Below are 13,170 nucleotides of genomic sequence, written 5' to 3'. Positions count from 1 at the left end.
ACATTAATCAGAGAGGCAGCACAGGGACCAAAGGTAACCCCTATGTGCTTTTACCGTAAACTGGGAACTAAAAGATTAAAGTAAAACATAAAAAAAAAATTTCAAATGCAAAAGTTTGTTCAAATTGGCCCTTCTTTGTTTGATTAAAAATAAAGAATTAAAAAATATGCATATATGATAACATTACGTCCATAAATGTCAAATTTATCAAAATATAACATTAATTAACCTGATCGGTAAACTGCGTAAAGAGAGAGAAAAAAAAAAAGTGACAGATTTACATATTTTCTCCTGCCGCAGCACTGCAATAAAATGTAATAGGAGGTGTTCAAAACATTGCACCTACCCCAAAGTGGTATTAATAAAACCGTCAGCTCAGTGCACTAAAAATAAGCCCTCACAAGGCCCCATTGTCCAAGAATTGAAAACATTACGGATCTTGGAAAATAGTGACAAAATGTATTTAGTTTTGTTTTTTTATCTACGATGCAACAGCCATTGACCCTTTCCTGGTTTAGAATGCAATAGTACTGCTGAAGGCTCCATGGTGGTCATCTTGGGCTTCCTGTGAAACCCATCCATTACTGAATACTACAAGGAAAACAAAAGGAATTATTTTGCATCGCTATATCTGTAAATGTCCGATCTATCAAAATAGAAAATGAAGCCTTATGATAGAAGTATGACGGCCAGCTCATCACTGATGCACTGTAGAGCCGGCTGTCTGTCAGTGCCGGGCCGTGCTTACCGCTGCCGATCACTATGTACTGAACCGTGACTGAAGCCGTGCCGACCGCGCCTCTTTGACTGAAAGCTGAATGATAATTTCCTCCCGGTAGCCAGGCTTTCAGTGCAGTCACCGCACGTCTTTAGAATCCTCTGAACCTGAAGATTAACACCAAATCGGCATGATAATAGTCCTTTTAAGTACGATATGCTGCATTTTCCATTCTCTCCTACCACCAATTCACTTTTTGTTTTCATGGACAGTAATATGGAGAAACTGTCAGTTGGAGGGTAGGGGAACCCATTTATGAATATATCGGACTTCATCTCTGTATGACCAGGTTAAAGAACCTTGGTATCGGAGCTATTGACTGTAATGCTTTTCTGCTGGCTTATTCTCGAACTTTTCGTGCATTTTTTCAAAGATTGTTTTTAGCAATGAGAAAATCTTGGGATAGCCTTGTGGGACCATAATCATGTGTTCATTAGGGAAACACAATCTCTCAGTGCCAATATAAGTTCTTCTAGCTATATTTTCCGAAATCTCAATTGGTGTATATATATATATGTTACAGGTCCCGGCAGCTGTTTCACACTCCGAATTCTGGCAACGATATTTCTACAAAGTGCACCAATTGGAACAGGTATATTGAAATGGATAATCATGTTTATTACTTTTTATGTAATTGTGCCTTCTTCTGCTACAGTCATGTTACTAGTTAGACTGTGTTTGTGTCATGAATGTGTGGCCAGAATATGGCAGCATTCATGCAGGTTAATAGAGCAAGATTACAAGGTGCTGTTACATCCCATCTACATTATGCCATTTGTTATGATCTGGTGGCCTAGGAGCAGCATGAGACGTACTCTGGAGAAGGTGGTACCTGTACTGACCGCAAACCCTGAACTTAACAGCGCAACTAGAAGTAGCCATGGGAGGTACCTAACACTCCCTAGACCCCTCGACACAGCCTAAAATCTAACTACCCCTAAAGACAGAAACAGGAAACCTATCTTGCCTCAGAGAAAATCCCCAAAGGATAGACAGCCCCCCACAAATATTGACTGTGAGAGGAGAGGGAAATAACATACGCAGACATGAAATCAAGAATAGGACAGCGTACTATGCGGTCAGTATTAAAACACTAGAAAATATCCACCACAGAAAATACAAATCACCACATCTGACTAAAGACATGGAGGGTATATCTCCATCTCCAGAGACACAGCTTGGCTGCAAAAAATCCTTCACAGACAAAGCTGAACAAGACAAAACATGAAAATGCACTGAACTATAAGGCCCACAGCATGTGGACAGCAAAAACAAAGTCATGACTTATCTTTGTTGAAAAGCACAGCAAACAGGAGAGACCAGTAAGAGATGTGAATCCTCCAAAAACAATGGACAACTGGCACTGACTAAAAGATCAAGCAGGACTAAATAGCTGAGTCCAAATTGCAAAAAGTGAACACACCTGATAAATGCTGCGATCCAAAGACAGCAGCACTACCACTCATAACCACCGGAGGGAGCCCAAGAGCAGAATTCACAACAGCCATTGTCACTGCTGTTTCTATTCTGTAGCTACATTCTAGTTTTTGAGACACATTACAATATTAACCGTCATTTTAATATTTATTTTGTAAATTAATAGTACATATGAAAATAAGGAAGTTTGCAATGTATGTCATCCGAGAAATCCACTTCTTTCACCTCCTTGATTGATCTTCCAATCTCCATTCATTGGTAAATTTTTAGTCCGTAAAGACAGATTTTTTTTTTTTCTTTTTTAAATCAAGAAACTTTTATTAAAACCAATGTTGAAAGGTACAGCAGAACAGTTGGCATTAGACAGATCCTTTATGTAACTTGGGTACATGAATAGCAAGCATATACAAATGTTCATACATTTTACAAATCAAATTCTTCCCCCTCCCCCAGAGCAAATATTCCACCTCCTAACTCCTCTTCTCTTTTTGATGTGCAATGAAAAATTACCAAGTTAAAGTGAGATTATTCCCTTAGGTTAATCTATCAGGTATAACGTAATCCAGCTAAAACAGGAATTAAAAATATCTCACAGAGCCAACAGATTGAAAACCACATTCTTCACTAGTGCCTCAAAAGCTACAGCTTGGCATCTAACCCATTCTCCCCAAATTTACTGATAGCTTCACTCTTACTATAGACCTTTTTTTTTTTTGTTAAGATTGTATTGTTCAAGCCCTGGACCACTTCCTCAACTGAAGTGGACCATTTGCCAACCAATGTTTGGTAATAGACTTCCTAGTTTGATAGAATATTTTAGCAATGGCTTGCTGTGCTTGGGAAGATCCGACCACGTCGTCAGGCCTAACACAGGATTTTAGTGGGATTTGGATATTATACCCCTCCATAGCATATCTGCCAATACTTTCCCGTAACCCAACCAACCCGAAGTCATGTCCCAAACATGTGCATTAAAGGTGTTTTCTCACAAACATTTTAATCAATACATCTTGGAATAATAATAATTGGATGTGGAAACAAAAGAGAGTATACAGACATTACAGCAGGGGATTGCAGCTTATTCTTTCTTTGAGGTAAAACATTGCTTAAAAATATGCATGGACCCAAAAAGCAAGGCGGGGAGGCGCTACCTTTTTATACTACCTAGTGGGACAGCTTAGGGCAGTTGACTCATGGATGCCAGATACTCCCCTACCCAACTCAGAGAATCACTTGGCACAAGTAGCAGGGATGAACTGTTTATTGGGATTTCTGGAGACAGATAAACCAAACATTCCTAGGATGTTATCTCTCCTTAAGCTTGCCCGCACAATCTGGAGACAAGCTAAAAAAAGTAGTTGATTTCGCTGAGGTTGTGGCAAAAATGCCACTCTGGCACAACACATACTTCCCTTCTCTACAAGAACATCCCTCCTCTTCTTTCTGGAGCTCCAGAAATGTATTGAAAGTAAAAGACTTATATAATCAAAATATTCTAATGTGTTTTCACCAGATACAGACTCAGTACGCAGTCCCAAGAGCTCAATTCTTCAGGTACCTACAACTTAGGTACAGGCACGCAGATATCTTCTCTCCCACTGATCGGCATACTTAAATCACAGGGACCACAAGGCCTTATCTCCACTCTATACACCTATCTACTGTCAGCAAACATGGACTCTACTCCTTTGGAGGTTAAAGGAAAATGGCAACTTTTTATTTTCTAAGGCTACGTTCACATTAGCGTTGCGCCGCCCTGCGTCGGCGACGCAACGCGCGACGCACGGAAAAACGCGCGCAAACGCGCGCGTTTTGCGACGCGTGCGTCGTTTTTGACGAAAATCGGACGCACAGAAAATGCAACTTGTTGCATTTTCTTGCGTCCGACGCTAGCGTCGGAAACGACGCACGTGGCGAAAAACGCCACCCAAAAAACGCACGCGTCCCCTATGTTAAACATAGGGGCGCGTCGCCGCTGCGTCGCCGCTGCGTCGCCGACGCAACAGCGGCGCAACGCTAATGTGAACGTAGCCTAACATTCAGGAGGAGGACTTGGAGGAGATGCTGGAGTCCTCAATCAAGGTTTGCCCATCAGCTGACAACAAAATGACCCAATTATATATAATCCATTAAGCATATCTTACACCAGCTAAATTAGCAAAAATGGGTCGTTCTCAGACCTCGGAATGCCCGAGGTGTCATGAGTTGGAGGCTGACTTCATACACATGATGAGGAGGTGTCCAGTAATACATACATTCTGGCAGGAGGTTACCACCTTCTTGTCATCCCTAATAGCACTACCAATTCCCCTGGATCTCTTGGTGTGCCTGTTTGGGGTTGTGGAAGAAGATAATTGGGACCATTATATTAAAATATTTCTCCGAGAGAGATGCTATTTTTGGCTAGGGAATTAATTGCTCTGAGATGGATGGGTAGTTTACATCCAACACTGAGATCCTTGGTAGAACTTGTTAGTTCAGTGATTCATATGAAAACATGGTCTATCAAAATTGAGGGTGTCCTTTGAAATTCTATAAAATATTGGACTTCTGGAACTCAATACCCTTCACTATCTAACAAGTGCCTAAGAATATTGACGTGGCGAGGATGTGCCCAAACCACATTTACAGTTGCATTGGTTTTTCCAGCAGAAATGTAAATTTTTTAGTTATTGTTATGTAAATAGTTATTGGGTATCGATCTCCAGGTTTCGAGGTTGACATTATATGCGATCCAGTAAATGGTTAGATGTATGTGAAATATATAACCACAGTGTAACATTGCTGGACGGTTAATGACAGACATGAGAATGAACACTACCAGGAGCTGTGGTATAATAAGACCATGTTCCTGTACGGTCAGACACAGCCATTACACAGTACAGGAACATTTAAGTTAAACACATCGAATTGTGGAAGTTATTATTCCTAGATCTTTTGATTCAAATCAACTTTAAAATGAACTTTGTGGGAAACCCCCTTAAGTCCGCATCCTCCTCTACAACGTGGACAACAGTCATCAGCCCTAATCTATATAATACTTTTGGAGTCCTGTAGACTCTGGTTATAAGAAACATTTGGGAACTTCTCTGCGCCGTAGTTACTGAGACCAATTCTGTCGATTCTAGCACGTCCTCCCACTCTTCATTCGAAATGCTGCTCACGTCCCTGTCCCACTTAGCCCTGACTAATGCAATTGGATCACCCAGACTTTTTAATAGCAAGGAGTTGTGTAATCTACTATATAATTGTCTAAGGGTCACTTCTGTCTGTCTGTCCTTCTGTCTGTCACAGATATTCATTGGTCGCGGTCTCTGTCTATCATGGAAATCCAAGTCGCTGATTGGTGACCACAAAACAGCCACGACCAATCAGCGACGGGCACAGTCCGGAAGAAAATGGCCGCTCCTTACTCCCCGCAGTCACTGCCCGCCGCCCGCATACTCCCCTCCGGTCACTGCTAAGCGCTAACACAGGGTTAATGCCAGCGGTAACGGACCGCGTTATGCCGCGGGCAACGCACTCCGTTACCGCCGCTATTAACCCTGTGTGTCCCCAACTTTTTACTATTGATGCTGCCTATGCGGCATCAATAGTAAAAAATGTAATGTTAAAAATAATTAAAAAAAACAAAAAACTTGCTATACTCGCCCTTCGTTGTCCGCAGAGCCGGCCACCATCTTCCGTTCACGGCGATGCATTGCGAAATTACCCAGAAGACTTAGCGGTCTCGTGAGACCGCTAAGTCATCTGGGTAATTTTGCAATGCATCCTGGGAACGGAAGATGGCGGCAGCCGCGCGCCTATCGCCGGAGTTCCGCTGGACCCCACGAGGTGAGTATATAACTTTTTTTTATTTTACTTATTTTTTTAACAGGAATATGGTGCCCACACTGCTGTATACTACGTGGGCTGTGTTAGATACCGCGTGGCTCTGTGCTGTATACTACATAGGCAGTGTTATATACTATGTGGGCTGTGTGATAAACTCCGTGGTCTGTGCTATATGTTACGTGGCCACTGTTGAATACTACGTGACTGGGCAATATACTACGTGGCTGGGCAATATACTACATGGCTCTGTGCTGTATACTGCGTAGCTGGGCAATATATTACGTAGCTGGGCAATATACTACGTGACTGGGCAATATACTATGTGTTTGTGCTGAATACTACGTGACTGGGCAATATACTACGTGGCTGGGCAATATACTACATGACTGGGCAATATACTACGTGGCTCTGTGCTGTATACTACGTGGCTCTGTGCTGTATACTACGTCACTGGGCAATATACTACGTGGCTGGGCAATATACTACGTGGTTCTGTGCTGTATGCTACGTGGCTCTGTGCTGTTGTTGTCGCAGGTCTCGACCTACTCTCTGATGAGTCCACCGTAGAGATGACGTCACGGCACCGGAGAGATAAGACACACTACACCAGGGCTGTATCTGAAGTATCTCTAGTTTTATTAAGCTTACACACACTTTTTATGCATTCTTGTGTCGGAGGCGGATTCTCCATATATGGGCTAAGCGTCGGAATGTATTACTCCCTTCTCCCTATGGTTTCGAAAACATATTTTTACACAGTACAGTATTCGTTATTTTACCAAGGACATTCCCTGCTACAATTAGTTCTTGACAATCAGCAATAACAGCTAAAATGAAGAATAGTGAATAACAACTTGTTTATCTGACCTTTAGTAACACTTACACAAAATGGAGGCAAGCAAGATCCTGCTATAACACTGTATACTACGTGGCTCTGTGCTGTATACTACGTGACTGGGCAATATACTACGTGGCTGGGCAATATACTACGTGGCTCTGTGCTGTATACTACGTAGCTGGGCAATATACTACGTAGCTGGGCAATATACTACGTGACTGGGCAATATACTACGTGACTGGGCAATATACTACGTGTCTGTGCTGTATACTACGTGACTGGGCAATATACTACGTGGCTGGGCAATATACTACGTGGCTCTGTGCTGTATACTACGTGACTGGGCAATATACTACGTGTCTGCTGTATACTACGTGTCTGCTGTATACTACGTGACTGGGAAATATACTACGTGGCTGGGCAATATATTACGTGACTGGGCAATATACTACATGGCTGGGCAATATACTACGTAGCTGGGCAATATACTACGTGACTGGGCAATATACTACATGGGCATGCATATTCTAGAATACCCGATGCGTTAGAATCGGGCCACCATCTAGTAATGAAATAATTGCCTTAGTAGTTTTCGCGTGCACTACAAGATCTAACAACTCATTAGAGGGAATGTTAAGATCATAGGTCGTTTCCTGAACCCTTATTGCATGTCTTAATTGCAAGTACTTAAAAATGTCAGAATAATACAAGTTAAATTTCTAATTTCTGCTTCAGGTGGTAAAATGAATACAAATGGCCATCTAAGAACAACTGATAAAAATATTTAAGCCCATGATTTCTCCATTTCCCAGATCCCTACAGATGCTGCAGTTCCCTCAAGTGAGAATTATTCCATCAGGGAGTATTCTTTGAGTAGTCCTGCATCCCAAACCATTTTTTACATGTCCACAAAATTTTATGAAATTGTGAGAGGGTGGGGTGGCATCTCGAGTTACCATTGAATTTGTGAGCTTCTAGTAAATTATCCCCCTCCCAAAATGTTTTGGTAACATCTACCCTGCCTCCTGAGTCCCCTCCAAAGCCCATCTTTTATAGTTCTGAAATTTCTGAAGTTGGGAAGCTAAGTAATACCCGCAGATATGACGCAAAGCTATTTCCCTTACCCCGTATCCCTTGATGTCAAATGTCAATAATGATATAGGTCTATATGAAACTAGTAATAATTTCTCCTTCCTCTCTTGAGAAGTAACCACAATTATTGCCTCACACAGGGAATTCGGAAGTCCTCCTGATAACGCATTAATAATCATTTTCAGGTATTGTTGCCCCAATACCTCCTTAAACATCGGAACTGGGTCCCTTGTCGTTGGGTATCTTCCCCACTGCCCGCTGCAATTCCTCCAGTGAAATTGGCCTTTATAGAAATTTCTGATCATTGTCCCCCAGCAAAGGGAGGCCAAACTAAGAGCTCCTCCTGCGAGTAATTGACCCTGTAGGAATATAAACTAGAATAAAACCTGTGTAGAATATCCAGTATTTTGTCAGTTTGGATTCTGACGTTCCCCCTCACTATCATTTACATGATTAATATAGGTGTTTCCCCTCTGCGCCTTTGCCAAATTGTCTCTCCCTTTTTCTACATAGAGCAGAGAAATTAGAAGAATTAGTTGGGTAGAAAGGCAAAATCAGCAGTTGTAAGTACACAGTGCTATATATTCTGATGACCGCAATATATTTAGAGGATTACAATTTTGATGGGAGATCTTCTTTAAGGGCGTATCTAACACTACTGGCATTGCAGAACAAGAAAGGAACAAACGTCATTAAAACGTATGTGTCACTGACATCCGTACTGCTGCCTCAAAAGTAATGAATGAGCTCAACCAATGTCTGCACAACATAATTATGGATTCCAAATAGAGACCCATGTCTTGGGTGCATGTACACATTTCAAACATCAAAATCACCCTCCTAGCTATTGATCTATTTGTCAGCTAGAAATAATCTTAAAATATTAAAAAAAAGATGTTGCAAAAGCTACCTAGTACATACTGTAAGTGTAAGGCTATGTTCACACGTTCCTGATTTCCCTCCTTTTTTTCAGGACTAAAAACCGCAGCTCTTGGCAGAAAACGCAGGTCCTTTTTTTGATGCGTTTTTTGATGCGTTTTTTAGTGCGTTTTTTAATGCAGTTTTCTATGCAGAGTCTCTGTGTGTTTTCTAGGAAGTTTTTAGGGTTAAAATGGCTGAAAATACCCTAACCCTAATTCTAACCCTAACCCTAACCCTACCCCTATTCTAACCTTAGTGGGGGGGAAAAAAAATCTTTATTTTTTTATTGTCCCTACCTATGGGGGTGACAAAGGGGGGGGGGGGGGTCATTTACTATTTTTTTTATTTTGATCACTGAGATAGATTATATCTCAGTGATCAAAATGCACTTTGGAACGAATCTGCCGGCCGGCAGATTCGGCGGGCGCACTGCGCATGCGCCCGCCATTTTGGAAGATGGTGGCGCCCAGGGAGAAGACGGACGGACGGACACCGGGAGGCCGGGTAAGTATAAGGAGGGGAGATGAGGGCACGGGAGGGGGGGGGGCGTCGGAGCACGGGGGGGTTGCATCGGAGCATGGGGGGGTGGGATTGGGGCACGGGGGGGCAGCCACACTGCAGCGGTTCTGCACCACAAACCGCAGAAAACCCGCAGATATTTTTTTCATCTGCGGGTTTTACTGCGGGTTTGACCTCACAATGGAGGTCAATGGGTGCAGAACCGCTGCAGTTCCGCAAAAAGAAGTGACATGGTACTTCTTTTTTACCGCAGCTATTCAGCGCGGCTTTTTTCGGGATTTTCCGCAATGTGGGCACAGCAGTTCCTGTTTTCCATAGGGTACATTGTAATGTACCCTGCATGCAAAACAGCTGCTGACCCACAGCGGGAAAATCGCGGCGATTCCGCATTAAAAAAAGGATGGTGTGAATATGGCCTAAAACAGATTAGACAAACAATGCACAGTTTTATGTAATAAAAAAAAAGTGGGACCCTGGAGTTGGTTACTTGTGGGCCCTTGGCAGTGCAGTCCAACACTGGACACACTACATTATAAAATTAAAGAGCTTGCATAAGCAGGTACTCGGGGATCCAGGTGAGCCTCTTTGCTTCTTAAAAATAAAAAAAAATTGGGGGTTGGGGAGGTTTTGGTCAACCCTGCACCCCCACCAATTGTATGGTGGTGGCCAGATGTAACGTTTGAGTTGGACTGTGAAGCTCTGTTTAATATGTAGTGGCCGGGTGCTACAGATAAACAGGAGCTGAAGGGCAGTACTCGGCAGTGCCCACTGCACATGAAACGCAGTGCCCCTCCATTAAGTCTTAACATCTAGCTGCTGCCGAAACAGCTGATTGGTGGAGGTTCCTTCCCACCGATCTGATATTAACCCCTTCCCGACCTTTGACGCATACGCTGCGTCATGAAAGTCGGTGCCATTCCGACCCATGACGCAGCATATGCGTCATGGAAAGATCGCGTCCCTGCAGATCGGGTGAAAGGGTTAACTCCCATTTCACCCGATCTGCAGAGACAGGGGGAGTGGTAGTTTAGCCCAGGGGGCTTCACCCCCTCGTGGCTACGATCGCTCTGATTGGCTGTTGAAAGTGAAACTGCCAATCAGAGCGATTTGTAATATTTCACCTAAAAAAATGGTGAAATATTACAATCCAGCCATGGCCGATGCTGCAATATCATCGGCCATGGCTGGACACACTAATGTGCTAATGTGCACCCACCCCACTCCTCCGATCGCCCCCCCCAGCCCCCCGATCTGTGGTCTGCTCCCCTCGGTCCTGTGCTCCAATCACACCCCCCGTGCTCCAATCAAACCCCCCCCCGCACTCCGATCCCACCCCCCCGCACAGCGATTCCCCCCCCCCCCCCGCACAGCGATCCCCCCCCCCGCACAGCGATTTCCCCCCCCCCCCCCGTGCTCCGATCCACCCGCCCGCACAGCGATCCCCCACTCCGTGCTCCAATCCACCCCCCACCCCCCCGTGTTCCGATCCCCCCCACCCGTGCTCCGATCCCCCCCCCCCCCCCCCCCCCGTGCTCCGACGCCCCCCCCGTGCCCTGATCTCCCCCCCTTATACTTACCTGGCCTCCCGGGGACCGTCCGTCTTCTTTCCTGGGCGCCGCCATCTTCCAAAATGGCGGGCGCATGTGCAGTGCGCCCGCCGAATCTGCCGGCCGGCAGATTCGTTCCAGAGTGAATTTTGATCACTGAGATAGGTTATATCTCAGTGATCAAAATAAAAAAAAAAAGTAAATGACCCCCCCCCCTTTGTCACCCCCATAGGTAGGGACAATAAAAAAAATATTTTTTTTTTTTTCCACTAAGGTTGGGGTAAGAACTAGGGTTAGGGGTAGGGTTAGGGTTAGGGTTTCGGTATATGCACACGTATTCTGGTCCTCTGCGGATTTTTCCGCTGCGGATTTGATAAATCCGCAGTGCTAAACCGCTGCGGATTTATGGCGGATTTACCATGTTTTTTCTGCGCATTTCAATGCGGTTTTACAACTGCGATTTTCTATTGGAGCAGTTGTAAAACCGCTGCGGAATCCGCAGAAAGAAGTGACATGCTGCGGAATGTAAACCGCTGCGTTTCCGTGCAGTTTTTCCGCAGCATGTGTACAGCGATTTTTGTTTCCCATAGGTTTACATTGAACTGTAAACTCATGGGAAACTGCTGCGGATCCGCAGCGTTTTCCGCAGCGTGTGCACATACCTTTAGAATTAGGCTATGTGCACACGGTGCGGATTGGCCGCTGCGGATCCGCGGCAGAGTTCCATCAGGTTTACAGTACCATGTAAACATATGGAAAGCCAAATCCGCTGTGCCCATGGTGCAGAAAATACCGCGCGGGAATGCTGCGTTGTATTTTCCGCAGCATGTCAATTCTTTGTGCGGATTCCGCAGCGTTTTACACCTGTTCCTCAATAGGAATCCGCAGGTGAAATCCGGACAAAAAACACTGGAAATCCGCGGTAAATCCGCAGGTAAAACGCAGTGCCTTTTACCCGCGGATTTTTCAAAAATGGTGCTGAAAAATCTCATACGAATCCGCAACGTTGGCACATAGCCTTAGGGCTAGGGTTGGGTTGGAATTAGGGTTGTGGTTAGGGTTAGGGGTGTGTTGGGGTTAGGGGTGTGTTGGGGTTAGGGTTGTGAATAGGGTTACGGCTACAGTTGGGATAAGGGTTAGGGGTGTGTTGGAGTTAGAATTGAGGGGTTTCCACATCAGGGGGTCTCCAAACGCAACATGGCGCCACCATTGATTCCAGCCAATCTTGTATTCAAAAAGTCAAATGGTGCTCCCTCACTTCCGAGCCCCGACGTGCACCCAAACAGTGGTTTACCCCCACATATGGGGTACCAGCATACTCAGGACAAACTGCGCAACAATTACTGGGGTCCAATTTCTCCTGTTACCCTTGTGAAAATAAAGAAATGCTTGCTAAAACATCATTTTTGAGGAAAGAAAAATGATTTTTTATTTTCACGGCTCTGCGTTGTAAACGTCTGTGAAGCAATTGGGGGTTCAAAGTGCTCACCACATATCTAGATAAGTTCCTTGGGGGGTCTAGTTTCTAAAATGGGGTCACTTGTGGGGGGTTTCTACTGTTTAGGCACACCAGGGGCTCTGCAAACGCAATGTGACGCCCGCAGACCATTCCATCAAAGTCTGCATTTCAAAAGTCACTACTTCCCTTCGGAGCCCCGACGTGTGCCCAAACAGTGGTTTACCCCCACACATGGGGTATCAGCGTACTCAGGAGAAACTGGACAACAACTTTTGGTGTCCAATTTCTCCTGTAACCCTTGGGAAAATAAAAAATTCTGGGCTAAATAATTATTTTTGAGGAAAGAAAACGTATTTATTATTTTCACGGCTCTGCATTATAAACTTCTATGAAGCACTTGGGGGTTCAAAGTGCTCACCACACATCTAGATAAGTTCCTTTCGGGGTCTAGTTTCCAAAATGGGGTCACTTGTGGGGGAGCGCCAATGTTTAGGCACACAGGAGCTCTCCAAACGCGACATGGTGTCCGCTAACGATGGAAATAATTTTTCATTCAAAAAGTCAAATGGCGCTCCTTCCCTTCCGAGCCTTACCATGTGCCCAAACAGTGGTTTACCCCCACATATGAGGTATTGGCGTATTCAGGAGAAATTGCCCAACACATTTTAGGATCCATTTTATCCTGTTGCCCATGTGAAAATGAAAAAATTGAGGCTAAAAGAATTTTTTTGTGAAAAAAAAAGTA

The 13,170-nt window shown here is 44.3% G+C and overlaps 1 protein-coding gene across 4 annotated transcripts in view; it reads left to right on the top strand.

Moving 5' to 3' along the window:
* Nucleotides 1-13,170, top strand: part of BSDC1 (BSD domain containing 1) — a 60,972-nt gene that overhangs the window by 28,121 nt on the left and 19,681 nt on the right. For 2 of the 4 annotated variants that reach the window (XM_069757043.1, XM_069757042.1), the window contains exon 7: nt 1,302-1,370. The exons of the other annotated variants lie outside the window; for them this stretch is intronic. In XM_069757043.1, the coding sequence (XP_069613144.1) occupies nt 1,302-1,370 (69 nt within the window). The remainder of the gene's footprint in view (nt 1-1,301; nt 1,371-13,170) is intronic. 4 annotated transcript variants of the gene reach the window in all.

Source organism: Ranitomeya imitator, chromosome 3, assembly GCF_032444005.1.
Source record: "Ranitomeya imitator isolate aRanImi1 chromosome 3, aRanImi1.pri, whole genome shotgun sequence".
NCBI lineage: Eukaryota > Metazoa > Chordata > Amphibia > Anura > Dendrobatidae > Ranitomeya > Ranitomeya imitator.
Note: the sequence above shows the minus strand (reverse complement) of the source record. Positions and strands in the feature narration are given on the sequence as shown.